Source organism: Microtus ochrogaster, chromosome 21 (assembly GCF_000317375.1).
Source record: "Microtus ochrogaster isolate Prairie Vole_2 chromosome 21, MicOch1.0, whole genome shotgun sequence".
In the NCBI taxonomy this organism is placed as follows: domain Eukaryota; kingdom Metazoa; phylum Chordata; class Mammalia; order Rodentia; family Cricetidae; genus Microtus; species Microtus ochrogaster.
The window spans coordinates 1,098,034-1,125,544 of NC_022022.1; the positions used below are offsets into that span (position 1 = coordinate 1,098,034).

General features: G+C 40.8%; 1 protein-coding gene across 12 annotated transcripts in view; it reads right to left on the reverse strand.

Moving 5' to 3' along the window:
* Positions 1–27,511, reverse strand: part of Arhgef11 (Rho guanine nucleotide exchange factor 11) — a 173,434-nt gene that overhangs the window by 36,284 nt on the left and 109,639 nt on the right. For 8 of the 12 annotated variants that reach the window (XM_026784041.1, XM_013349809.2, XM_026784046.1 and 5 more), the window contains 10 exons: positions 27,117–27,295; positions 26,244–26,315; positions 20,117–20,236; positions 18,172–18,217; positions 17,594–17,670; positions 16,590–16,727; positions 12,744–12,818; positions 12,436–12,537; positions 11,119–11,217; positions 8,334–8,376 (listed from right to left, as the gene is read on the reverse strand). In XM_026784041.1, the coding sequence (XP_026639842.1) occupies positions 8,334–8,376; positions 11,119–11,217; positions 12,436–12,537; positions 12,744–12,818; positions 16,590–16,727; positions 17,594–17,670; positions 18,172–18,217; positions 20,117–20,236; positions 26,244–26,315; positions 27,117–27,295 (951 nt within the window). The remainder of the gene's footprint in view (positions 1–8,333; positions 8,377–11,118; positions 11,218–12,435; positions 12,538–12,743; positions 12,819–16,589; positions 16,728–17,593; positions 17,671–18,171; positions 18,218–20,116; positions 20,237–26,243; positions 26,316–27,116; positions 27,296–27,511) is intronic. The other 4 variants (XM_026784050.1, XM_026784051.1, XM_026784048.1 and 1 more) reach the window with 2 other exon arrangements.

The following is a 27,511-nucleotide window of genomic DNA, read 5'->3' on the forward strand; positions in this document are numbered from 1 at the left end:
AGGTCCTTCCGCTCCTCCAGCCTATAGCCGCTGAGATACCAGCCCATTGGGGCGTGGTCTCTCTCCCTTTAAAAAAGCGGCCACTTCCTTCTCCGCTCTCTTCACTTCCTGCTCCGCTGGCGACTAGACTCCCTTCCTGGTTGTGCAGAGGGGCTGGCGGTGATCTGTAAGTTTTTTCCCCTTTAAATAAATACCACCCTATTAATTATAATTCCAAACTGCTGTGGCATTGTTTGTGACTTACGCCTTCAAGAGGACAACTCTGTGGAGTTGGTTCTCCCCTCTCACCTTTATGTGGATCCCAGGAATTAAACTCAAGTTGTCAGGCTTAAGACTAAATCATTCTTCTGATACTATCAAAGTCAAGGACAAAATTATTATCTGGATGTCAAATGCTTCATGAGAGGAAATACTGAAGCTCTTTCTCATTGGGTATATGCTTAAATGTCTGCTGACATCAACATGCAGTCTTCTATAGACTTATTCCTTCTACTGCCTTGATACTTACACCTTATGGAACCAAGAGATGTCCCCTTCATCTTCTGCCATCTAGCACCATGCGGGCTAGGCCTTGGGAATGACAACCTCATTCTCTGTTTTATTTTTTTTTAGACAGGGTCTCACTACATAATCCTGGTTGTCCTGGAACTTTCTATGTAGACCAGTCTGGCCTTAGACTCACAGATATCTGACTGCTGCCTTCTGAGTGCTGAGAATAAAGGCATGTGCCACCATGCCAGACCTCTCAGTCTGTTTCTGAGCAAGCTGCTTTGTGTGTACATGTAGGTTGTCCTCCCTGTGTCTTTGCTATTAATTCTTTCTAAATGTAGACTACTAGTTCCAGCTTAGAAAACACTGTGTGTGCCTGACTTTTCTTTTCCTTCCTTCCTTCCTTCCTTCCTTCCTTCCTTCCTTCCTTCCTTCCTTCCTTCCTTCCTTCTTCTTTCTTTTGGAGAGTCTCAAATTCATATATCCTTGAGAACATGGTATGTAGCTAAGAGTGATCTTGAACTTCTGATCCTCCCGTCTCTACCTCCTGAATACTGGGATCACAGAGGTGTGCTGCTATACCTGGTTTATGGGATGCTGGGATTCAAACCCAGGGCTTTGTTGCATGTTAGGCAAGCATTCTACCAACTGAGCTGTATCCTCAGCCCCACGCTGCTATCTTCTTGACATTACCTCAACTATTTTAGAATCGGAAGGAACAGTATTATCATCCAATCCTTGGTCCTGGCTCTGACTCTGTACTCCTGGTATCTGTATTGTTCTGTAACTTAGCAAACTAACGCTCTGACTCTGTACTCCTGGTATCTGTATTGTTCTGTAACTTAGCAAACTAACGCTCTGACTCTGTACTCTTGGTATCTGTATTGTTCTGTAACTTAGCAAACTAAACCCTAATCACCCATAGTTAACCAATTGAAAATCCTCTCAAGACAATATTCCAGAGGGTCTGACTTAGCAGGTAGGATAGAGGTCTTTGTAATTTTACAAGTTACCTTCAGTAATCTGTCCTTGCTTAGAAATCCTTGGTAAAGTCTAATTTCCTCTTCATACAAGTGAGCCTACAAAGGCCCAGAGGCCCATGGGAAGTCGGCAGAAATGAGCTCTCGGGCGGTGCCGCATCATGCGTGTTCTAAGTGTGAAGCTGTTTTGGAGTAACCATTTATGGATTCTGCCTCCTAGTACAGGACAGTTACGCAGGGACAGGGACTCCATCTCTCTGTCTTTGGTGTCTCCTGAGAGTTCAGTGTAAGAATGGCACTAAAGGTTGTTCCCTGCGAGCTCCATGGAGACCAATACATGGTGGACATAAGAGGTGAGACAACAGTGGCCCCAGGACCCCGGAACCTGGACCCCTACTCCCTAAAACCTCCACGTGGGAGAAAGGCCAGGAGTCCCCCTCCCCAGGTGCCTTCGGCATTCCTAGCACCAGCAGGGAGCTGGTCTGCCAGACAGCCATCTACCCCGCCCACAACACGTCATTCCCTGTGAGCTCCGTGGAGACCAATTCTTGGTGGGCATGAGACATAAGAGTTGAAGGAAGAGATGGGAAGGCACCAATGCAAGAACTCCTCCAACATCCTAAAAAGCAACATGGTACCACCATGCGGACACACAACAGGAAGACTTGATCATCCTAACCCAGAAGATATAGAAGAAAACAACTTTAAACATTACTTAATAAAAATGATGGAGACCCTTAAAGAGGAAGTGAAAAACTCCGTTAAAGAAATGGAGGAGAAGACAAACAAAAAGCTGGAAGAAATTAATAAATCCCTCAAAGAAACCTAAGAAAACCAAGAAAAAGCAATCAAACAGATGAAGGAAACAGTTCAAGATTTGAAGATTGAAATAGAGGTAATAAAGAAAACACAAACTGGGGGAACTCTGGAAATGGAAAATCTGGGTAAATGAACAAGAACTATACAGACAAGTATAACCAACAGAATATAAGAGATAGAAGAAAGAATCTCAGATGTTAAAGATTCTATTGACTCAGTGGTCAAAGAAAACACTAAATCCAACAAATTCTTACTTAACACAAAACATTAAGGAAATCTGGGACACCATGAAACGACCAAACCTGGGAATAATAGGGGTAGAAGAGTTACAGCTCAAAGGCACAGAAAATATATTCAACAAAATTATAGAAGAAAACTTTCCCAACCTAAAGAAGGATATACCTATGAAGTTACACAAAGGTTAAAGAACACCAAATAAACTGGATCAAAAAAAATCCCCTCACCATATAATCATCAAAACACAAAACATACAGAACAAAGAAAGAATATTAAGAGCTGCAAAAGAAAAAGGTCAAGTAACATATAAAGGAAAACCTATGAGAATTACACCTGACTTTTCAGTTGAAACCATGAAAGCCAGAAGGTCCTGGATGCAAGCCCAGACTATTGTACCCAGCAAAGCTTTCATTCACTATTGATGGAGAAAACAAGATATTCAATGACAAAAACAGATTTAAACAATACATATCCACAAACCCAGCCTTACAGAAAGTACAAGAAGGAAAGCCACAATCCATAATAACACAGGCATCTGATACCCCTCCCCCACCAGCATAACCCAAAGAAAGGAAATACACAAATACTACTACTGAAAGATAACCGGAGCTAACAACCACTGGTCATTAATATCACTTAATATCAATGGACTCAATTCACCTATAAAAAGGTACAGGTTAAGAGAATGAATACATAAACAGGATCCAGCACTCTGCTGTTTACAAGACACACCTCAACCTCAAAGACAGACACTTACTCAGAATAAAGGGTTAGGAAAAGGTTTTCCTATCAAGTGGACCTAAAAAAAAAAATCAAGCTATTCTAATATCTAACAAAACTGATTTCAAGCTAAAATCAATCAGAAGAGATAGAGAAGGACATTTTATACTCATAACAGGAACAATTCATCGAGATGAAGTCTCAATCCTGAATATCTAGGCCCCTAATTCAAAAGCACTCACATACGTAAAAGAAACATTACTGAAACTTGAATCGCACATCAAACCCCACGCACTAATAGTAGGAGGTTTCAACACTCCTCTCTCAACAATGGACAGGTCAGACAGAAACTTAACAGAGAAATAAGAGAACAGATGTAATGAATCAAATGAACTTAACAGACATCTATAGAACATTCCACCCCCCCCCCAATAAAAGAATATGCCTTCTCAGCACCTTATGGAACCTTCTCTAAAATTGATCACATTCTGGGTAACAAAGCAAACACCCACAGATACCAAAAAACAAAAACAAACAAACAACCTCCCCCCCCCAAAAACCAAAAACCCTGAAGTAATCCACTGTGTCTTATCAGATCACCATGGAGTAAAGTTAGAATTCAACAACAATACTACTCCCAGAAAGCCTACAAACTCATGGAAAATGAACAGTCAACTGATGGAGGAAGGTCATTGGTAATAAACAAACTGCCTTGGCCCATTTTGATAGGATATCCCTTAGGTGGGTGGAGTAGGCAGAACAGAATGCTGGGAGGAAGAGGAAGTGAGCTCAGAGGCCATGCTCCCCTCTCCTGGGCAGACACAATTCAGCTCCGACCCAGGATGGACGTAGGCTAGAGTAAGTGCACCTTGGGGTGCTACACACATTATTAGAAATGGGCTAGTCCAGGTGTAAGAGTTAGCCGAGAAGAGGCTAGATATAATGGGCCAAGCAGTGTTTAAAAGAATACAATTTGTGTGTTGTTATTTTGGGTAAAGCTAGCCGGTGGCAGGAGCCGGGCGGGATGAAAAGCAGGCCCGCAGCTCCCACAACAGTCAACTACTGAACCACTCCTGGAAGGAAGAAATAAAGAAATTTAAATCTTCCTTGAATTCAATGAAAATGAAGATACAACACTCAAACCTATGGGACACTATGAAAGCAGCGCTAAGAGCAAAGTTCATAGTACCAACTGCCCATATAAGGAAAATGGAGAAAGCTCACATCAATGACCTAACAGCATGCCTGAAAGCTCTAGAAAAAAATGAAGCAGACTCACCCAAAAGGACAAGACAGGAAATAATCAAGTTGAGGGTTGAAATCAACAAAATAGAAACAAAGAAAACAATCCAAAGAATCAATGAAACAAAGAGGTGGTTCTTTGAGAAAATCAACAAGATTGACAAACCCTTATCCAAACTAATCAAAAGGCAGACAGAGAACATCCAAATGAACAAAATTATACATGAAAAGGGGGACATAACTACAGACACTGAGGAAATTCAGAGAATCATTAGGTCCTACTACAAAAATCTGTACTCCACAAAACTAGAAAATGTAAAAGAAATGAGCAATTTTTTAGATAGATACCACCTACCAAAATTAAATCAAGACCAGGTGAGCAATTTAAATAGACCTATAAGCTGTAAGGAGAAAGAAGCCATCAAAAACCTCCCAATCAAAAAAGCCCAGGGTCGGATGGTTTTAGTGCTGAATTCTACCAGAACTTTCAAGAAGAGGTAATACCTATACTCCTCAAAGTGTTCCACATAATAGAAACAGAGGGCTCACTGCCAAACTCTTTTTATGAAGCTACAGTTACCCTGATACCAAAACTGCACAAAGACTCAACCAAGAAAGAGAATTACAGACCAATCCATGAACATGGATGCAAAAATTCTCAATAAAATTCTGGCAAACCAAATCCAAGAACACATCAAACAAACAAACAAACAAACAAACAAAAACAAAAAAAAAACAAAACCCAAACCCCCCCGCCCCCCCAAAACATCCATTATGATCAAGTAGGCTTCATCCCAGAGATGCAGGGCTGGTTCAACATATGAAAATCAATCAATGTAATCCACCATATAAATAAACTGAAAGAAAAAAAACCATATAATCATTTCACTGGATATAGAAAAAGCATTTGACAAAATTCAACATCCCTTCATGATAAAGGTCTTGGAGAGATTAGGGATACAAGGATCATATCTAAATATAATAAAAGCAATATATAGCAAGCTGACAGCTAACATCAAATTAAATGGAGAGGAACTCAAAGCGATTCCACTAAAATCAGGAACAAGACAAGGCTGTCCGCTCTCTCCATATCTCTTCAACATAGTTCTTGAAGTTTTAGCAATAGCAATAAGGCAACATAAGGAGATCAAGGGGATTCGTATTGGAAAGGAAGAAGTTAAGTTTTTGTTATTTGCAGATGATATGATAGTGTATATAAGTGACCCCCAAAGGAGTTCTACCAGAGAACTCCTACAGCTGATAAATACCTTCAGTGAAGTAGCAGGATCCAAGATTAACTCAAAAAAATCAGTAGCCCTCCTATATACAAAGGATAAAGAAGCTGAGAGGGAAATCAGAGAAGCACCACCTTTCACAATAGCCACAAATCACATAAAATATCTTGGGGTAACTCTAACCAAGGAAGTGAAAGATCTATTTGACAAGAACTTTAAGGCTTTGAAGAAAGAAACTGAAGAAGATACCAGACATTGGAAAGATCTCCCATGCTCTTGGATAGGAATCTTCATAGTAAAAATGTCAATCTATAGATTCAATACAATCCCCATCAAAATCCCAACACAATTCTTCACAGACCTTGAAAGAACGATACTCAACCTCATACGGAAAAACAAGAAACCCAGGATAGCCGAAACAATCCTGTATAATAAAGAAACTGCTGGAGGCATTACTATTCCTGACTTCAAGCTGTATTACAGAGCTACAATAATGAAAACAGCTTGGTATTGGCATAAAAACAGAGACGCTGACCAATGGAATCGAATTGAAGACCCAGATATTAATTCACACACCTATGAACACCTGATTTTTGACAAAGAAGCAAAAAAGATACAATGGAAAAAAGAAAGCATCTTCAACAAATGGTGCTGGCACAACTGGATGTCAACCTGTAGAAGAATGAAAATAGATCCATATCTGTCACCATGCACAAAACTGAAGTCCAAATGAGTCAAAGACCTCAATATAAATCCGACCACACTGAGCCTGATAGAGGAAAAAAGTGGGAAGTAACCTTCAATGCATGGGCATAGGAGACCACTTCCTAAATATAATCCCAGTAGCACAGACAATAAGAGCATCAATAAATAAATTGGACCTCCTAAAACTGAGAAGCTTCTGTAAAGCAAAGGACACAGTCAATAAGACAAAAAGGCAGCATACTGAATGAGAAAAAAATCTTCACCAACCCCACATCAGACAAAGGACTAATCTCCAAAATATATAAAGAACTCAAGAAATTAGACATTAAAATTCTAAATAACCCAATTAAAACGTGGTATACTGAACTAAACAGAATTCTCATCAGAAGAATTTCAAATGGCCAAAAGATACTTAAGGAAGCGTTCTTTGTCCTTAGCTATCAGGGAAATGCAAATCAAAACAACCTTGAGATACCATCTTAACACCTGTCAGAATGGCTAAAATCAAAAACACTAATGATAACTTATGCTGGAGAGGTTGTGGAGCAAGGGGAACACTCATCCATTGCTGGTGGGAATGCAAACTTGTGCAACCACTTTGGGAAGCAGTGTGGCGGTTTCTCAGAAAACTGGGAACCAACCTAACTCAGGATCCAGCAATTCCACTCTTGGGAATATATACAAAAAAATGCTCAATAATACTACAAGAGCATTTGTTCAACTATGTTCAAAGCAGCATTATTTGTAATAGCCAGAACCTGGAAACAACCTAGATACCCCTCAATGGAAGAATGGATAAAGAAAGTGTGGCACATCTACACATTAGAATACTACTCAGCAGTAAAAAAATAATGACATCTTGAATTTTGCATGCAAATGGCTGGATTAGAAAACATCATTCTGAGTGAGGTAACCCAGACCCAAAAAAATGAATATGGTATGTACTCACTCATAAGTGGATACTAGCCATAAATACAGAGCAACAAGCCTATAGCTCAGGATCCTAGAGAAACTAAGTAATAAGAATAACCCAAAGAAAAACATATACAGACCCACCTGGAAATTAGAATCAGACAAAAATTTGGGAGCAGGGGGGCGGGGAGTGGGGGAGGAGAAGTGGGGTGGAGAAGAACTTGAGGGAATGGGATGGTCGAGATAGAGGAAGGATAGATATGAGAGCAAGGAAAGATATTTTGATTGAGGGAGCCATTATGGAGTTAGCAAGAAACTTGGCTCTAGAAAAATGCCCAAGAACCCACAGGGATGAACCCAGCTGAGACCCTAAGCAATAGAGGAGGTGTCTGAACTGACCTTACCCTGTAGTCAGACTGATGATTATCTTAAATATCACTATAGAACCTTCATTCAACAACAGATGGGAACAGAGGCAACGACCCACATCGGAGCACTGGATTGAAATTCCAAGATCCATTAGAAGGGTGGAGGGAAAGAGAGTATGAGCAAGGAATTCAAGACCATGAGGGGGTCATCCACTGAGATAGTTTGCTTGAGCTAATCATAGCTCACCACTACTGGACTGGGAATGAACCAGCATGGGAACAACCAAGCCCTTCTGAAGAGGGTTGACAGCTGGGGCAGACTGAGAGGCCACTGATAGTGACACGGGGATGTGTCTCTACTTGCATATACCGGCTTCATAGGATCCTATTCTCTTTGCATATAAACCTTGTTCAACCTAGTCGTAGTAGGGAGGGCCTTGGATTTTCCACAGGGCGGGGTACATGGCACTCCCTTAAGGTTGGAGGGGTTGGGGGAAGGTCTGTGGAGGGAGAGGGAGGGGACTGGGAGGAGGGGAGGGAGTGGGAATTTGGACTGTTTTTTTTTTAAAGTAATAAAAAAAAAAAAGGGGGAAAAAAAAAGGAAACCAGAGCAATGACCAACTTACCGAGTTCAGCCTGCAACATCTCAGGGATCTTCACTCTGAGAGGCTATAAAACAAAAGAGTGGGGGCAGAAGTCATGAGGTTGCAAGCACCAAGCAGACGGATAGTATGTAGGTACACAGGATCTGGTAATGCTATTTTATCTCTTGTCTATACCAACCCTTTCCCTCTTTCTCATCTCTTTTCAATTTTGGACTTGAATTCTAGGCTAGGACTTTGGGAAATGGCACACGAGTTTACAAGACAAGTTGGTACTACATTCTGAGGGTGACCCAGTGGTGTTTTTACTCTGAAGCATGGAATGTAGAATGGACCACTGTCAAATTAGCTGCTGGAGTCTCTTTTGCCTCTGAGTGGCTCCAAAAGGACAACCTTTGTTACTCGATGCATTGCTGTTCCTCTCCTTTGCTACCAGTGGAAACTGGGTATGTGTCACCTAGTCCTGCACTTAGCATGATACCCTGGCATGTGCCCTTAAATCTCTCGCCACATGGCTGGATATTGATGTGGTTCTGTAAGTGATGGCAGAGTACCTGGCAGCTCTCACCTTCTTACTCAAGACCCACCAAAGGCAATAAATGCAAAACACTGAGGAAAACCAAATTTCCACAACCTTATTAGTCCCAGTAGCCAACTGTGAGAAGATATAATCATTTCAAAATTAGTTTAGTTGATCAGATTATAAATTCAAGATAAGGACTGTCATCTGCAAAGCAGATGCTCTAGGCAGGATCCTGACATTTCCCTGAGAACCCAGTTCAGATGCAGGGGCTCATTCCTCCCTCTTAGGGAATGACAGCAAGGCCTGCTGAATCTCAGAAACTTACACTTTCCTTGCCTCACTGATCCAGATCACCTGATGATCTTGCGCCTGTCTCTTCACCCAGGTAAGGAAAGGCAGACGAGAGTTGGAGAGCTGTTAGAAATCTTTCTTGGCAGTTCTCAACTTTCCTAACGTGGAGACCCTTCAGTATAGTTCCTCATGCTGTGGTGACCCCCCAACCATAAAATTATTTTTTTTGCTACTTCATAACTGTAATTTTGCTACTGTTATGAATCCTAATGTAAATCTCTGTGTTTTCTGGTGGGCTTAGGTGTTGAGAACCACTGCTCTATCTCTAACTACTGTGCAGAAAGGTGGTATATATTCCACATGTGGAACTAGAGAGACATACAAAGGAGATAAATCCTTTAAGTTAAAAAATAGTTTATGTGTTTGGGTGTTTTGTCTGTGTGTATGTCTATGTAGCACGTGAGTGGCTAGTGTCTGTAGGAGAGTTACAGATGTTTGTGAGCTACCATGTTCGTGCTGGGAATCAAACCTGGGAGCCCTGGAAGAGCAACACGTGCTCTTAGTCACTGAGTCATCTCCAGCCTTAGGAAAGGTAGATCTTTGAGAGGAAGGAACAGAATCCAGGAATCCTAATCTCTTCTCTTAGAGAGAAAAGGTCTTAAAAATCCATCTCTAGCTTTCTGGTGGTGATTGGGGTAAAAGCGCCAGTCAAGGAATACCAACCAATCCCTGAGCACTTTGACTCTAAACCCAGAGCCAGCGAAAGAAACACTCCCAGGATCTGAAACCTGAGCCAGGGAAAGAAACACTTTATTTCTGAACCCAAAACCAAAGAAACACACCCTGACTCGGAAACCAGTGCCAAAGAAACACACTTAGTCTCTAGAATCAGAGTCAGAGAAAGACACATGCCCTGACCATAGAATCAGAGCCAAAGGACCAGGACCAGTGAAAGAAACACAGTTAGGCCCAGAAATCAGAGCCATCTCTGCCCAAGATCAACTAAACCAACTAATCTCTGAGCAGAAAAATTCTCTGGGAAAATTCCACCCCTAAGAAGCCCTTTATAAGACTGTTCAGTTGCTGGCTGTCCTTTCCCATCCCAGCAGAGGCAGCTGCTCTCCTGGAAATCTCTTTCTCAAGAGTCCTGGGTGAGGGTCTTCATTCGTCTGCACAGAACAGAAGAACCCTGCTGAGATGTTCACTTAGAGGGCTGAGCAGAAACAGAAACTTTTCAAGAGGAAGAGGTCGCTGCATTTCTGCAAAGGCTCCCTTTTAGCAGAGAGTAGAAGAAGAAGTAACATCTTGGGTCACAGAAATGGATAGCTCTGCTAGGATGTTCCCTTAGGAACGTAGCAACTCTCTAGGAGAAGAGCAGGATTGATATATCCTGTGGGTAAACCATCCCCCACTGCACCCCAGCTTTAGGTAGCCCAACTTCCCGGTAAGTCAGGACACCTTTCCCTCCAAGGGCTGAGCTGTGCTATTGCGGCTCTAGCTTCCAGAGTTGTCCTATTGCAGCTCTAGATATAGCCTGGCTTCCCAATAAGCCAGGATCAGCTCCAGAGCTGTGACACTCACTTGCTTACAGTGATGACCTCCCTATGAGAACATGCCTCTGACAAAAGGTCTCCCTCATCCCTCTCCAGAAGAGAGGAGGAATATAAGAAAAAGCATCTGGTGTAGAGCCCTGATTTCTACTTTATGGACGTGAAATGCCCAGGATGCTATGCACAAACAGCAGTTTTATGTGCTGGCGACCTCACAGTCCTGTCAGCCACAGGAGGAAAAGCAAAGCTGATAGGAAGATGCTCCTCTCCAGAAGGAAGCAGCACCGAAAGCACCTGGTTCAAGATGAGTTAGAACTACCCCAAGAAGCACATTTTCGTTAAAAACAAAAAACAACTTGTCTTTATTTGGCTTGAATATTTGTTTGGGTTTCCTTTGCTTGTGATGCGGAATATGGAATTGTATTCTAATCCATGACATTCTTACCGCACTTTTCTCTAGGAAAATATTCCAGATGTCTTTCCCCAAACTTCGGGAATCTTTGGGATTTGTCTGTTGATAAACTTCTGAACACAAATAAAAAAGCTAGAACAACAGAGAACCTGGGTTAGAGCCGTGGATCTTCACGAGGAGTGACTTTACCTGGAGGATGTCTGATAATGTCTGAATTTACTAGGGAGTGGTTCCTACTGTCATCTAGGGGTAGAGTCCAGTAAATGGCTAAATATCCCCAAATTAAGATCTCCTCCCACAACAAAGAATTTTCCAGTCTAAAATGTCAACAATGATGAGGTTGAAAAAAGGCAAGCATTTCAGTTTCCTTCCCTCAGCATATTTCACGTTGATCACTCCTCTATTCTGTCTCCTTCCACACTGGACATTTCTAGTGGTGTCTTCACTTGTTTATGTACTGTTCTTGAAGGGCTTTTACTTTGTTCCTCTTGGTGATGTGCTCCATCTTTTTCAGGAATGCTTCTGAGATATCAGCATTTGGGACTAAACAAACAGGTATTCAATGAATTCCCTTTGAGCAAATCAATGTTCATTCTGGACTCTAATTGTGGTATTTCCAGAAAGAAAAAGATAGCAACTCATTTCTTGTGCAAGACTTACTTTAAAGAACACAATACCAGCCTTCCTCTACCATCAGCCCTTGTTTCTATGCAGTAGGAGGGATGAGAGGGTATGAGGTGATGGCTCTGGGTACCACCCTGTGGCACTGTGAACTTTATCCATCTTCTCAAATGTCTCTTCCTCCCACCCCCCCCCCCCAAGACAGAATCTCATTGTGTAGCCCTGGCCTGGAACTCAATCTGTAGATGAGGCTGGCCTTAAACTCAGAGAACACCTGCCTTTCTTTACCAAGTGTTGAGAATAAAGGTAGGCACCACCAGCCCAGCCGATATTTCTTCATGCCATCATCTTAGATGGAAGATTCATTATTGCTTTATCCCTGCTAAATTTTTTATAGCAACGTTATAAATCTGCAAGGGTGATTTCTCTCAACTGCTCAGTCAATTTGTATTCACTTTCATTTAAAGAACTCTGAAGACTTCCTAAATTAACAGAGAATGACACTGTTCCTGGCCTAGGTCTTCTTGGTAGTCCTCAGGCTACAGGTGTGGTTAGCTGCATGACACAATAGGTTTCATCTTCTTTTTAGTTTTGTCTGTCCTGGACATGCCTGACTTTGCCTATGGATCTGACATAAAAGCTAGATACATAAAGAGATAAGGCACAGTGGTCAGAGATTCTCCCTACTGAGCAGAAGCAGGCACTACAAGACTGACAATTGTGACTTACCAGTGGACCAGGGTCTGCCTGAGAGAAGATGTAACGTAGGAAAACTGCCAAGTGGGCTGGATGTGACTTCAGTTTTTCAAGATCTTGGAAGATGATGTCGCTCTGAAAGGCAGAAAAATTGAGAACGGCTGACAGGAGACAGACAGCAAACATTATTCTCATGCTTTCTTCTTTCTGGGCTCTGTTAGCTGAGCCTCCTTCCCCATAGGTTCATTTGAGAGTTGGTACTAATCAAACTGCTTCCAGTCAAGGGCAATATGGGTAAAGCAAGGGAGGAAGACAAAAGGAGTAAACCAGAAAACCGTTACCTCATTGTTGTAATAACCTGGGTCATAATCTTCCTCTGGGCCAATAATCAGAGGCTTTGGGCTTTGATCTACACCCTGAAGGAGAGATGAGAAATTACAGAAGACATGGATTCAACTTCCTCGGTGGCGTTTGTTTAGGAGCCTAACTCTAAAATGGCCATTCAGGTCTAAGTGGTCTAATCCCACAGTTCAGCACAGATGTATCCATTTCCACTTGCACAAAGCCAACTGCTTCTGGGTGGGGCACAGCAGAAATAGAGCAGTCTGGTCACATGACACAGGAAAATGGGAGATTAGAAAAATGTTCTGTTTGCAAAGGATGAGGAATGAGTGTCCTTTAACAAAGAACTGACTGCCCCAATGGACTACTGGGTTGGAGACTTGTGTTTTCCTAAACAGACCAAATCACTACTGTTCTCCCTAAACACATTCTCCAAATCTAATACAGCAACTACCACAGTGCTGCTGACTAGGGTGGCCAAGCAAGCATGTGGATTAGTAACTGCTAGAGACAGAGCGGATCTGCCTTTGTCTCCCTTAGTGAGGGAGGATGGAGCAATCTTCTCAGACACTGACATGCATATTTCCCTCCCCTATTCCCTGTTAAAACTCAAACTCTTTAGACACTGGCTTTTGTTTTTCTTTTCTCTTTCCATGAATTTTAATAAAATACTAATCCTAACTGATATACTAGGAATGACTCCAAGAGACTTCACACCACATAATCTTTTCAAATGCTTTATAGGTCAGATTTTTCTAAAGGTTCCCTGAGCTACCAATATTTTATTTTTATTTTTTATTTTATTTTATTTTATTTATTTTATTTGACACAGGGTCTCACTATGTAGATCTGGCTGCCCTGGAACTCACTATGTAGACCAGATTGGCCTCAAACTCATAAGATCCTCTTGCCTCTGCCATCCAAATGCTGGGAAAATTATCAATAATTTTCTAGTGACTACATTTCCTGCCGTTTTTAGTGATTCTCCAAGAGACACTTGTTTCTGAAATTTTACTCATGCACTTTCTCATGGAGCTTTCCCTAATACTTTCTTCTGTGTTTTGGACAGTCACCTACCTCTACCCCATAATGACTGAAAGACCCTGAAAGCATTGAATAAATTGTAAGACAGAGGCCCTGAGAGCCTTTCACACATTCAAAGGCACAGAGTTAGGCAGGCAAGCTGTATTTGTTCTTTTCAGACATACCCCAAGACCCTCCAATATCTTGTAACACCCAGTCTTTGAGGCCCATGTTTTCTAGATGCCCTATGAATCTCTGGCAAAAGCATAAAAAAGACTCGATTTTAGCTTGTTTGGGGAGAATTATTTTAGAAATAAATCTATTTTTAAAAAGTTTTAGCCAGGCGGTGGTGATGCACATCTTTAATCTTAGATCTCTTTGAGTTTGAGGCCAGCATGGTCTACAGATTGAGTTCCTGGACAGGCTCCAAAGCTACACAGAAAAGCCCTGTCTGTTTTTGTAAACAAGCATATATTGATTCTGAGCGTATTCCACTGCTCCATGATTTCCTCTTTCTAGTGTTTTCCTCCTGTTGGTCTCCTTTGTCTCTAGGGACAGTCATGTTATGGACACAAAACATGATTTTATATATCTATAGAAAGCCAAAAGTTAGCAGACGAGCAAAAATGTATGCTATTTGTCTCTCTTAATTTGACTTTATTCTTATGATTAGCTCCAGTTTCATCTATTTTTATGCAAATGACAAGATTTTGTTGTTCATTATGGTTGAAAAACTCCACTGTGTATACACATCACATTTTCTTTATTCCTGTTGCTGAACACCATGGTTGGTTCCATAACTCAGCTACTGTGATCTGTGTTGCTATAAATATGGACATGCAAATGTCTGTAATCCAGAGTGGTACAGATCGTCATTGGTTATAAAGAAATTTTCTCTAAGATCTTATGACTCAGGAAGTAAACAACTCAGAAGCTTCAGGAAATCCCTGGGACTGATCAAATGCATGAGGCCAATCCTTCCCCAAGCATACCAAAGCAATAAGGACTGCTGAGAAATACCTTCAGACCAACTGAGCTATCTGGAAGAGACATTCTCCAATTTGTCAAGTTGACTCTAAGTTATACTCTAGGTTTGATGTGGGAGTGTCATATATCAATCTGTTGATTTCATTGGTTAAGTAATAAACAAACTGCTTGGGCTCATAGCTTAGAACATAGGTGGGAGGAGTAAACAGAACAGAATGCTGGGAGGAAGAGGAAGTGAGCTCAGACTCGACAGCTCTGCTCTGGAGCAGAGACGACATGCTCCCATCTCCAGGGCAGACGCGAGAGTTCTGCTCTCTGAGGCACACACGATGATGAAGCTCCGACCCAGGATGGACGTAGGCTAGAATCTCCCTGGTAAGCCACCTTGTGGGCTACAGCAGATTGTTAGAGATGGGCTAGTCCAGGTGTGAGAGTTAGCTTAGAAGAGGCTAGATAGAAATAGGCTAAGCAGTGATTAAATGAATACATTTTGTGTGTTGTCATTTCGGGGCATAAGCTAACCAGGCAGCCGGGGTGCTGGGGACACAGCCCCGCCGCTCATATTACTACATAGGTTCATGATTTGTCACTCATCCTAGGGTGGGCTTTTGACCTTTGAATATTTCTGTTCTTGTAACTAATACTTCACCCATACTCCAATAAGTAATACCAATAAAAACTCAAGTTTACCAAATTGTACTTTAGTGGTATCCATACCTAACTACCTACCTACCTTCCTTCCTTATTTGTTTTGTTCGAGACAGGGGTTCCCTGTAGCTTTGGAGCCTGTCTTGGAACTAGCTCTTGTACACCAGGCTGGCCTTGAACTCACAGAGATTCATCTGCCTCTGCCTCCCCAGGGCTGGGGATTAAAGGTATGTGCCACCACCACCACCCGGCTGGTATCCAGACTTTAGTCTGTCATCTGTTCCCTAACTGGGGTGAGTAGATTTCTGTTCAGGCTGCCTCAGAAATAGGGTCACTCAATGGTCACATAGAAGACCTATTTTTAGTTTTTAAGAAATTTTCATATTGACTTCTATAGTAGCTAGGACTAGTTTATATTACCACCAGCAATATATAAGGTTCCCTTTAATCTACATCTTCACCAACCTCTGTTATGTATTTTCTTAATGATTGCCATTCTGTATGGATCTCAATATAGAAATATACATTTCCCTAGTGGTTAATAAGGTTGAGTATCTTTTCATGTTTATTGACCATTTGTAGTCCATATATATAATTTTATTTTATTTTTTTGAGACAGGGTTTCTTTTTGTAGCTTTGGAGCCTGTTCTGGAACTTGCTCTGTAGATCAGATTCGCCTGGAACTCACAGAGATTCACCTGCCTCTGTCTCCAGAGAGTTGAGATTAAAGGTGTGTGCTGTAGTTCATATTTTGAGAACCATTTCTTCACTTCATTAGCCCACTTATTGACTAGGTTTTTGATTTCTTGCTGTTTTTTAAAGTCTCTCTCTCTCTCTCTCTCTCTCTCTCTCTCTCTCTCTCTCTCTCTTTAAAGTTTTTGTATACTCTAGGCATTTTTCAATTAGATTTTATTTTTACTTATGTGTTTGTGTAACTCTAGTTCTAAGGGATTTGATGCCTTTTTTCTAGCCTCCGAGTATGTATGTATGTATGTATGTATGTATGTATGTATGTATGTATGTATGTATGTATGTGGTAAACCCAGGCAAAACACTCATACACATAAATAAACAAAATCTTGAAAAATCCTCCCATTATACAATTAATCCCCCCCCCCCATTGAGACAGGCTCTCTCTGTCCTAGGTGTGAAAGGGGAAAGACTGGAGTTGTTCCCATCGTTCTCACCTGGTCACTGGATGGGAGCACTGGTGCATCCAAGCTCTGTCGTCTATGGTGCTGGGCCACTCTGGCCAGGATTACAGGAGAAGTCTGAGGGCTGTCTAGTCCAGGATCTGACAGTACTGAGTTCCTATTCATCAATGACTAGAGGAAGAGAATTCTATGATAAGGAATCTCATTCAGACAACTCTATAATGATAACCACTGACACTCACAGCGTTCTTGATTGTACACTATTCTTTCTAACAGCTCTCTGAGAACCATGAGACTTATTGAGAGCCAAAGAGCTTGTGTATCTATTCAATCAGGAAGTCTCAGTCACAGTTCACAAACTTCATTGCCCTATCACCTCTCATGTACACAAACTATAGGTTACCTACATCCCGCCACATTCTGGTTACTTTCCAAGATTATCTATTCTTTTACAGATATCCATCACCCTCTCACCAATAGTCAGTTACCAGCAGTAAGAAAAGGAAATTCCAAATGTTACTTATATTATAATTTTAGTATATTTTTAACACTTATTTCCATGTTTAATGAGTCTGGCTAAATAGATATTTTACTATTGTTATCATTCTTCTACTCATTCTATTCTTTCTCATTTTTATATTCATAATCTTATATGCCAACTGAGAGCAACTAGAAGAGATATAACCTTTGAGATAAGAAAATCTGAAAATTTATGATTAAAGTAGGAAAAGATGTGCAGCAAAGAAAGTGAGTATCACACCTGACTAGGTGGGGTTCATTAACTTGCTCTCAAAGATGAGCCACAGTGAGAACACTGCCACCTTTATGTTATACCACAGCAGAGCTACAGTGATAACACTGCCACCTCCATACCACAGCAGAGACAGTCAGGTGATGTGATAACCCAGCATGAGGATGCATGTCAAAGCCACTCAGAACCAGAGCACAGGGACTATGTCCCTAGAGTTAGAATTGTGGAGGTGCCCAGGGGTGGGAAATTGAATGCATACATTTTAAATGTACCTGCTGGTACTCACCTCACTGACAGAGGGAAAGCGTTCTGTCCCAGAGTCCAAACCACTGTCTGCCTCCTGGGAATCCAGAGAGAGGCGGCCTGAGAAGAAACCAGTTTTAGAAAAGATCTCAGGCCTTGAGTGAAGAATAGCCTTTATTTTGGGCACTGGGCAGAAAGTGGAAGCTGCCATCTTCCCTTCTTTTGCCAGCTGTCCTTCAATTCTTTCATATTGTGACCTCCAGGTTCTCCTGATTTACTGGGCTTTTCCTCTGCCCATATCTGCATCTGGGCACAGAACATGCCACCATCTAAAATAAGACTCTAGTTCTTAGTCTGCAGCTCATTCCTAACTCTCTTTTGGTCGCCACCCCTCCTCACAAAAGTTTGTTAAGCTCCTAAGTGCCGCATGTTGTCAAGCAAGTTGTCTGGACCTGTCACCCCAGTAGCTCCTATTTCTTACTTAGCCATTGTTTACTTCTATACATCCAACTGTCCTGCGTATTAATATCACCTTTTCTTTATTATTTTGGAATCTGTTCCATTGGGAGAGACCAACATAGAAGAAAGCTCATACAGACCCAGAGGATGATGGGGATTTACCTTCAGATGTTCTCTGGCTGGTGTCACTATAGAGTGGAAGTATGTCCTAAAAGAGAGAAGACCAGACAGTGGGAAATTTCTTTGAGCCTCTCCCACTCCTGTTTCCTTCTACCAGTCAGAGCCATGTTTGCTTTTATAGCAAGTGGCTACTTTTGCTTTACTGCCTAGGAAATGCACAGCTTGAAGAAATGGGAAATGCCCAGCTTCATATGTGCAGTCTGAGAAGGTGGTGACTCCTAATGGTGGAAAAGTAGTTTAATTATTATTGAAAAATTAACAAAAATCTCCCTTCACTCTTCACCCTGGAAGAGTGAAGAATTTATTGCCTTATTTAGGTTGGATACAGGAAAAGATTTTCTAACCATTAAGGAATAAAAAATCCCAAACCTGCAATGAGGAAAGATGTTAAACATATATGTTGGGGCTAGAGAGATGGCTCAGTGGTTGAGAGCACTGACTGCTCTTCCAGAGGACCTAGGTTCAATTCCCAGCAACCACGTGACAGCTCACAGCTGTCTGTAACTTCAGTTCTATGAATCAGACACCCATGGCAAAACACCAGAGCATATAAAAATAAATAAATAAATAAATAAAGCGCATTAAAAACATCTGTATCTATGGGAGTACTGGTACTGGCACGAAGCTCTGTGCCCCAGCCACTGCAGAGCTGTGCACAAAGCACTTTCCTTAGCTGCATTCAATCTTTCAGCAACTCTAGGCAGAACAGGTTATTCCCATGTCATAAATAAGGAGACAGAAAGAAGCTCAGATGTTTACTAATCTTTCTAAAGTACATTCTAAATGAAGAAAACCAGGGCTAGCGCCCAAATGTCACAATTCTCAGCTCAGAGTCTCAAAATTCATGTCACACAGACATCAACAATGGCAGCAGGCACACACACATTTATACATGGTGCTAGTGGTATGCCTTAGTTCTGGCAATACCTTACCAGGTACATTCTGTTGTGTCCTTCTATGAATAAGAAATGAAGAGAGAGGCTCTTAGTGGTTAAGTTACTTGGCCATGAGTCTGAAAGCTGAGGGGAACTATACCTGGTAATCAAAACTAGATGGTCTATGTCCATAATCTAAGTCATCTACTATATGATATGAAAGTCCCTTTAGAAAAGTAGATTTTTAAGGTTTAGTTTCCTATGTTTTTACCAACTTCTGGACAGAACAGTTTAAAAAGAAAGACAAATGCCTTAAACAAATTAAAAATATTTTAAAAAGACTTATTTTTATTTTATGTGTATGAGTATTTTGCATGCATGTATGTATGTGTACCAAGTGTGCGTAGTACTCATGAAGGCCAGAGGAGGGATTGGGTCCCCTGGAAAAACAGTTAGTGCTTTTAACTGCTGATCCATCTCTCCAGCTCCACCTTAAACCATTTCTATGGGTTTGGGAAACTACTTACTATTCTTGGGTACCATAATTTCCTAAGGTTAGTTCTTACTTACCCAAGGAACTGAGGCCTGAAGGATATAAGCAAGACAGTAGTGGTAAAGTCCCTGATGAGAAGAAAAGATAAACAACCTCCTCCTGTGTGGCATTTCTTTTCAACTGACTGAGATCCTTAACTGAGGCTGACTTGGAAAGCACTTGTGTTCCCTTGAGGAGATCCTTAAAGAAAAAGCTACTGGATGACCGCTGAGTAATGCCAGAGTAGGAATACACATTCTTGAGGAAGCTATTCAGAAGGGAAGAGTAATTAGCAGGTTAAAGCAGACTAATTTATTTCTATTTCTTCTTTTCAGTAGGACATAAAACAGGCTTTCCTCTCTCTGATATCACCAGTAGGTACTGCAATAGTGCACCTTCTTTGGTGCTACTCTTGCCATGCTCAAGAGGCTTTCGGCCCTGCTTTCCTCCTTCTACACTAGTCCCTCTGCATGGTGCTGGTCCTGGAGCAACGCCTACTTCCACTCACTCACTCACTCACCACTAAGCCACCAGTCTCCTGCTGGATCTTCAGCTGTAACTGAGTGACTCGCCGCCGGGCACCTTCGATTTGCTCTTCTAGCAGGCTGTCAGGGTTCCGACTATACACCTCACAGATACGCTAGGGAGGGGCAAGGAGAAAGAGAAGAGAAGGGGAAGGAGGGAAAAGGTAGAGGACTGGTCAGTAGAGGACAGGTGATTTACAGCAGTAAGAAAAGGTAGCTATCACAAAACAAACAAGATTTCTGTCTGCTAGTAGATGCCTGCTATTGCATCATTTAGGATCAGAAAAAAAGGGGTGATTGATGAGAAACAGAATATATGAAAGAAAGGAAAAAAAACCATCAAACCAAAAAACCAAAAGGTCTTCCTATTTCTAAGGGCTGGATGAGGTCCCACATTGTACATGAGCTCTTCCTCAACTTGCACTCAAGAGTGAAGTATTAAAGTAACTAACCAGATCACGACACAGAAAATGTTAGAGTAAAGACAACAAAATGAAAACGTCAAATGAGGAGAGGAAAAGCTTATTTAGAGAAGCCAGAACCCTGCTTCATGAGCGGTGTCTGAAGAGCAGGCATGTATTGTCAGCACACAGCAGAGTGAGAACACAGGACCGAGGAGACTGGCATTAGATCTTGGTCCTCTATGTACTAGCTGGGTAGGCGTGGACACGCTTGAATACATCTGCCAGGAATGGAGACGACAGTATCTGCATCATGAGATGACTCTAATATCTGAGTAACTGTGACATGCTTGCCAGAGTGGCTGTGGCAGTTGTATGCCCTAATACATAGCAGGTATTTAATGCTTTTGTACAAAAGCAATCAGCAGCAAAACCTAACAAATGAAGATGTTACGTTTACACATGAACTGACTTCACCTAAAGCTTCCTGCTACCTGCTAACCTTGTTAAAATTCCCTACATTTTAGATTTATCTTTTCCATGTCTATCGAACCCCAAACATTCCCTGACTCAGCAGATATTATCTGAAAAGAACTTTTTCCAACATTACTCCATTTCAACACATCTGTATTGTATCTTCTGACTCAGAAGAGAAGTCAAATTCTTTACCACTGATAATTTTAAGCGTTTCTTAAGACATCGTTCAGACAAATTTAAAATCTTTTTCAAGTGGTTCCTTCCCTATGTCCTACCCTTTAAAGACATCTAAGTTCCCTAAATTAAAAGCAAACTCCCACAATAAAATTACTTCTATCAATCCACATTGTCTTTTAAGCCACAGTCAATTTTTTCTTCCTGTCCCCATCACCTCAGCAGCTACCTTTTAAAAGATGAAAGAGCAGCAAAGGATGTGGATATTAGAGGTTGGTATACTGCTAAAGATTCACACAGATCTTCAATCAATTTTTAGAATTCTCCTCTCTGATTTGGTGTTGATTTCAGCCAGATCCCAGCTTCAATGACCACACGGTTGCTGAGGATACCCTAATCTCCTCTCTCCAGAGCTGTTTCCCAGAGGACAGTCTACCTAAATGCCTCACAGGCTCATTCAATGCTGACCTTCATTTCTGTCCCGTGACTTATTAGATTCCACCCATGGCACCCAACTCAGAGCCATCCTTTACTCTTTCTTCTCCTTAGCCAGACGGTAACTATCCACAATGTGACTTCTGAGACGTCTCTTTCCTGTTCTAAATTCTAGTTCTTGTCATATCCGTTGTCATCTCTTATATACTACGGTAGCCATCACCAAGGTTTCTTTATGTCAATTCACTTAACATGTACTTACATTTTTTTATTTAGTGTGTGTGGATGTGCCTCAGTGTATATGTGTGCAGGCACCCACAAAGGCCAGAAGAGGCATCTGATGTCTAGAAAATGCAGTTATAGGCAGTTGTGAGTGGCCCAATGTGGGTGCTGGGAACTGAACTTGGGTACTCTGCAAGAACAACCCTTAAATACCCTTAACAGCAGAATCATTTCTCCAGTTCCAAAACCACACTTCTCTCAAGAAGATTAATTTGAAAATCTCTGATTAATTCCCACAGTCTTTAGGAGAAAGTCTAAGATCTTTAAGTGAGCCGAATCACTTCCCAACCACTGTCCTGCATTGTTGTTCGCAGTGTTTTGGTCACAGTGGACTGAACCCCACTCAACTGTCACCTCCTGAAAACTTCGATAGGTACTGCATAAATCAGTAATGCAGTTTCCACAGTACCCAAAAGTTATTTTAAAGTTTGTCATTAAGATATAACTCATATAACTTAAACTTATATGAAGTATATAATACAGAGGTTTTTTTAGTATATTTACACAACTGTGCAAATATACTATCAAATTTCAGAACATGACTTCAATAAGAAAGCTGGTATTTGTAAGCAGTCAACCTACCTCCCCAACTTTCCACACTCTAGTAACCACGAGTCTATTTTGTCTTTGAGCATTTGCCTATTCTGGACATTCCATATATATGGAACTGCAACATTTTGTGAACTTTTGTCTTCTTTCACTTAGTATGCCTTCAGAGTTCTTCCATTTAATAGCATGTATCGGTACTCCATTCTTTTTTAAGGCTAAATATCCACTGTGTTGTAGATAAACCACATTTCTTACCAGTTGGCAGACTCTAGGTTGTTTCCTTTGGGCTATTACAGAGATAGTTGTCATGAATGCTCATGTATAAAATTTTGTGTGAATATGTATTTTTAATTCTTCTTGGCATTTATCTAGGAGTGGATTACATCTGTGTTTAGTGGATTGCAATGGGAAGAACTACCTAATGTTTTCCTGTGACTTGTATTATTTTATATTCCCACCATTGGTGATGCAAACAGATTAGGATGGTGAACTTGTAGACAAAACATAAACAAGTGTTTCTCAGGTTTGTCTACAACCCTTACCACAAACGATTTTTTACTATTTTGGCTATAAAAATCCCAGTATCTTGTCATTTTGAGAAGCAGTTCCCCATCTTTTCATATGCTTATTGGTCATTTGTAGTTCTTTAATTGTTAATTTTAAGGTTGTTTTTCACTACATAACCTAGGCTGGCCTCCAAATTGCAATCCTTCTGCCTCAGATTTCCAGGCATATGTCACAATGTCTGGCTTGTGCCTTCTTTAGAGAACTGTTCAAATCTTTTGCTAATTTTATTTAGTTTAAGAACAAAGCTTATGGGGCTGGAAAGAGGTCTCCGAAGCTAAGATCATTTGTTCCTCTCTCAGAGCATCTGCCATCTTCTTCTGGACTTTGAGGGACCTGCATACACAGACACTCTTAAAAATAAGAACATGTAAAAAAAAATCTAAGTAAATATCAAAAAAAAATCAAGTAACATTTTGAATTAGTCAGTTTCCTACCTAATTTTTTTTGGGTGTTGTTGTTTTTGTTTTTTAAGTTTGGTTGTTGTTTGCTTGCGTCTAGTGATGAGTAGAAATGGAATCCAGGGTCTAGGCAAGTGCTCTTACCACTTAAACACATCAGCCCTTGCCAAAATTTTTAGTTATGTTGACCTTTTTAAAAAAATTATTTTATTATGAGTATGGGTATTGTGCCTGCATGTATGTCTGCATACCACATGCATGCAGGGCCCACTAAAGTCAGAAGAGAGCATTGTATCCCCTGGACCTGGAGTTACAGACAATTGTGAGCTGCCATATGGGTGCTGTGAATTGAACCTGGGTCCTCTGGAAGAGCAGTCAGTGCTCTTAATAGTTGAACCATCTCTCTAGCCCTGTTATTTGCTTTTTTATTCTTGAGGTGAAAGAGTTCTTTACATACTCCGGTAATAAGATCTTTAATAGATATATGATTGTGAAATATGTCTTCTATTCTGTGAGCTGCCCTTTTATTTTTTACATTATTTCTTTATACACAGACATTTTAATTTTGATGATATACAATTACCTTTTGGGGGGAATGCTTGTACTTTTAGTACCATAAACAATCCATTAGTTAATCCAAGGTTTTGATGATTCATATGTTTCCTTCTAAAAGTTTAATATTTTTCTTTCCTCATTACTTATATCTAACATAATTTAAATGCTGTGTAGACACGGTCCTGAGGGACAACAAGAACAACATCTGCAATGTTCAGTCCAGACCAAGTCCCCCTTTCCTCATCTCTCTTGAGTTTTATACATTTGTTTGTTGGCTTTATTAATCCATTTTTAATTAATTTTGTTAATTTTGTAAGATAAGGATACAGATTAATTCTTTGTTTGTAGATATGAAGTTATCTAGTACCATTTGTTGAAAATGAGCTGCCATTTTGTAATCATTAATATCAGAGCTCTGAGTGCTAGCTAGTCCATTGATCTGCATGTCTAGTTTTATATTGTAACGATGTCTTAGTAAACCAATGTGAATACACAAGCAACAAATTACAATGCCATATATCTTCATTTAGTTGATCATGTCCTATGGTATTGCAGAAACTCCTTAAGGGTAGGTACATCTCTCATTTATTCCTGTAACCACTCATACTTGTACCTTGAAGGCTACCCAACTGATTGCTCCAACAGAAGACTTAGCACACCACAAGAACACAATACTTAAGTCTGTTTTCACAACTCCATGCCTTGACCTTAACTATTTCCTCACTAGCAATGCCCCCAATTTTGTTTATTTTTGAGTCAGGGTCTTTCTCTGTAGCTGTGGTTGACCTGAAACATCTATGTAGACCAGGCTGGTTTAAGATTCACAGAGATCCATTTACTTCTCCCTCTCAAGTGTTGAAATTAAAGGTATGTGCCTGGCTACCCTCTATCTCTTTTTGTCTGCTTAAGTTCCACTCTTCCAAACTCAACACAAACACCATTTCTACTGTGAAGCTTTTACACGGCATTGTAATTGTTTTTCCTTTTAATTCTATATAAACTCTGTGTTCTTATGACTTCCCTCTTACTAGAATTTGAAATTTCCATTAGATTTTAAGCACACTAAAGGTAGGAACCAACTCATCGCCATTTTATATACCACAGAAACTAAAACAATGTTTTATATGTAGTAAATACTTACAGACTGGCCTATTCCAGCCAAATTAATCTTCTTGGTCTCTGTGCCTATCATTTCCTAGACTGGTATCTTTTTTCATCTTCTTCTTCATCAGTCTAACCCAGTATTCATCTGCCCACCCCTACCTCCCATGCTTACTTTTCTCTTCTTTGGAATCCTCTTAAGAATAATTCCAGCTGGGAGGTGGTAGTGTACACCTTTAATCCCAGCACTCAGGAGGCAGAGGCAGGAGGATCTCTCTGAGTTTGAGGCTAGCCTGGTCTACAAGAGCTAATTCCAGCACAAGCTCCAAAGCTACAGAGAAACCTTGCCTCAAAAATTAAAAAAAAAAAAAGGAATTCCAATGAACTTCAGTTTTCCTCAGTTCTACTAGTTCCTCATTTTAGCTGTTTTCTTATTTATTTATATTTAGTTTACATATTCAACATCCTAATGTATTAGCCATAGGATTCTGCTATCCTACTCATTCACTGGTCTGCTTTAACTAATTCTGTTGGCCAAAGGCAATCCTGGTGTGGGATAATCATCTATATTCTGTCAATTATATTTTAAATAAACGCTGATTGGCCAGTAGCAGGCAGGAAGCATAGGCGGGACAACCAAATAGGAAAGTAGAGGCGGGTCAATGAGAACAGGAGAATTCTGGGAAGAGGGAAGCTCCCTCTTCAGTCCTGTCCAGACAAGGAAGAAGCAAGGTGTGACTACACTACTGAAAAAGGTACTGACCCATGTGGCTAACACAGATAAGAACAATGAGCTAATGTAAGTTATAAGAGTTAATAAGAAGCCTGAGCTAATGGGCCAATCAGTTTATGATTAATGTAGACCTCTGTGTGATTTCTTTGGGACTTAACGACTGCAGGAATCAGGCAGGACAGAAAACTCAGTCAACACAATCCTTTAATGGTCTCAAGACAGTACTTTTCTATTTGCTGGGGATTGAACCTTGGGCCTCAAGTATGTGCTCTACCACTGGGCTATATTATATACCCACAGGCCCTGATGTTTTTACTGTAATTGGATATGGTCTACAAAACTAAGCCACAAAAAATAAAAAATTAAAGTTGCACACACTGGCAGATTGCTGTCATAGGGGTTAATTACTGCATGAAAGTAAAGACCCGTCTATCTTTAACAGTGATCTCACCTGTAACTCTTTCTCCTCCTGTCTCAGCATATTCCTGAGGATTTGAGTGGCATGCTTTTGAACTTCAGGATCCTAGGAATGGAAATATAATAGTAGTGAGACCTGGGGACTAGCTCAATAGCTTAACTCTCTTATATTTGCTCATTCCTGAGTGAGGAAAGATGTTGAGAGTAAAGCCTGACTTCATGAGTACATTCTGGATAATTCAACACCTTGCGGGAATGCAATAAACATAAAATCTTTTGTTGTTTTACCTTATTACTGAACTTAAATACCTAGCTGTAATTAGCCTTCATACCGAATTGTTTTCTAACTTCTCCAAAGAACTAGTTCGACTTCTCTTCAACCTAGAACCCTGTTCTTTACATATATCTGCATCTTGTCCTTCTTCAAGTCTTCACACAGGCTCTTCTACTCTTGAAGGCTCTTTTTCTACCTTTTTTGGGTTCTTTCTAAATCTTTCTTCTATTTCACTCTTCCAGGAGCCCCTTTGCTCTGAAGCCAATCTCTTCCTCTTTGACTTTCAAGCACACCCTTCCAACACCAACTGGCAACAATCTCCATGGGATACTTCTGTCCATACCTGGGGCCCAGGTGGGTCCCCTGTGAGATTCTTCACACAGTGAGGAACACAGTGAGGGTGCCAACTATAAAGCCTCATCTTCATTCACAGAGGAGTAGGACACTAACGCATGAACATCCTTTTATGCAGACTTCATTTTTATTTAACTTTTTGGTGGTATTTACATGTCTCTTTGGCCTATTTCTGCTTACCACAAACCCATTCAATTTAAGTTCCAATGAGGGAGATCTTCAAAGAGTCCCTAGACTCTAGGACTTAGAGTGATCAGTAGGTGCCAGTAAAACTAATACCTGCAGAGGCTTGGGTCCTGTAATGTGTTGTGGGGGTGGCAAGGGTGGAGGAGGAGGTGGTGGAGGAATCACGGGGTTAACTCTGGGTATTCCTGCCAGAGGTGGGTTCTGCTGAAGCCCAGAGACACCAATGGAGGAAGGCGAAGAGCCCAAGAGGGTAAGTGCAACATAAGCGCCAGCTGGAAGGAAAGAAAAAGAGGCTTGTTTGAGTACCACCGTTCTCAAGAAGCCTCACAATCCTACAGATTAAAATCTTCTTTTTTAAAAAAGTTCTAGCCATTTTCTAATTTCTGTCCTCCTGCCCTGTACCAACCAAGTTCTCAATCCCTCACACAGAAGCCCCAACCAAAATTCCACCCATAAATAATCTCAGGGAACACTCCCTAAGGCTACCT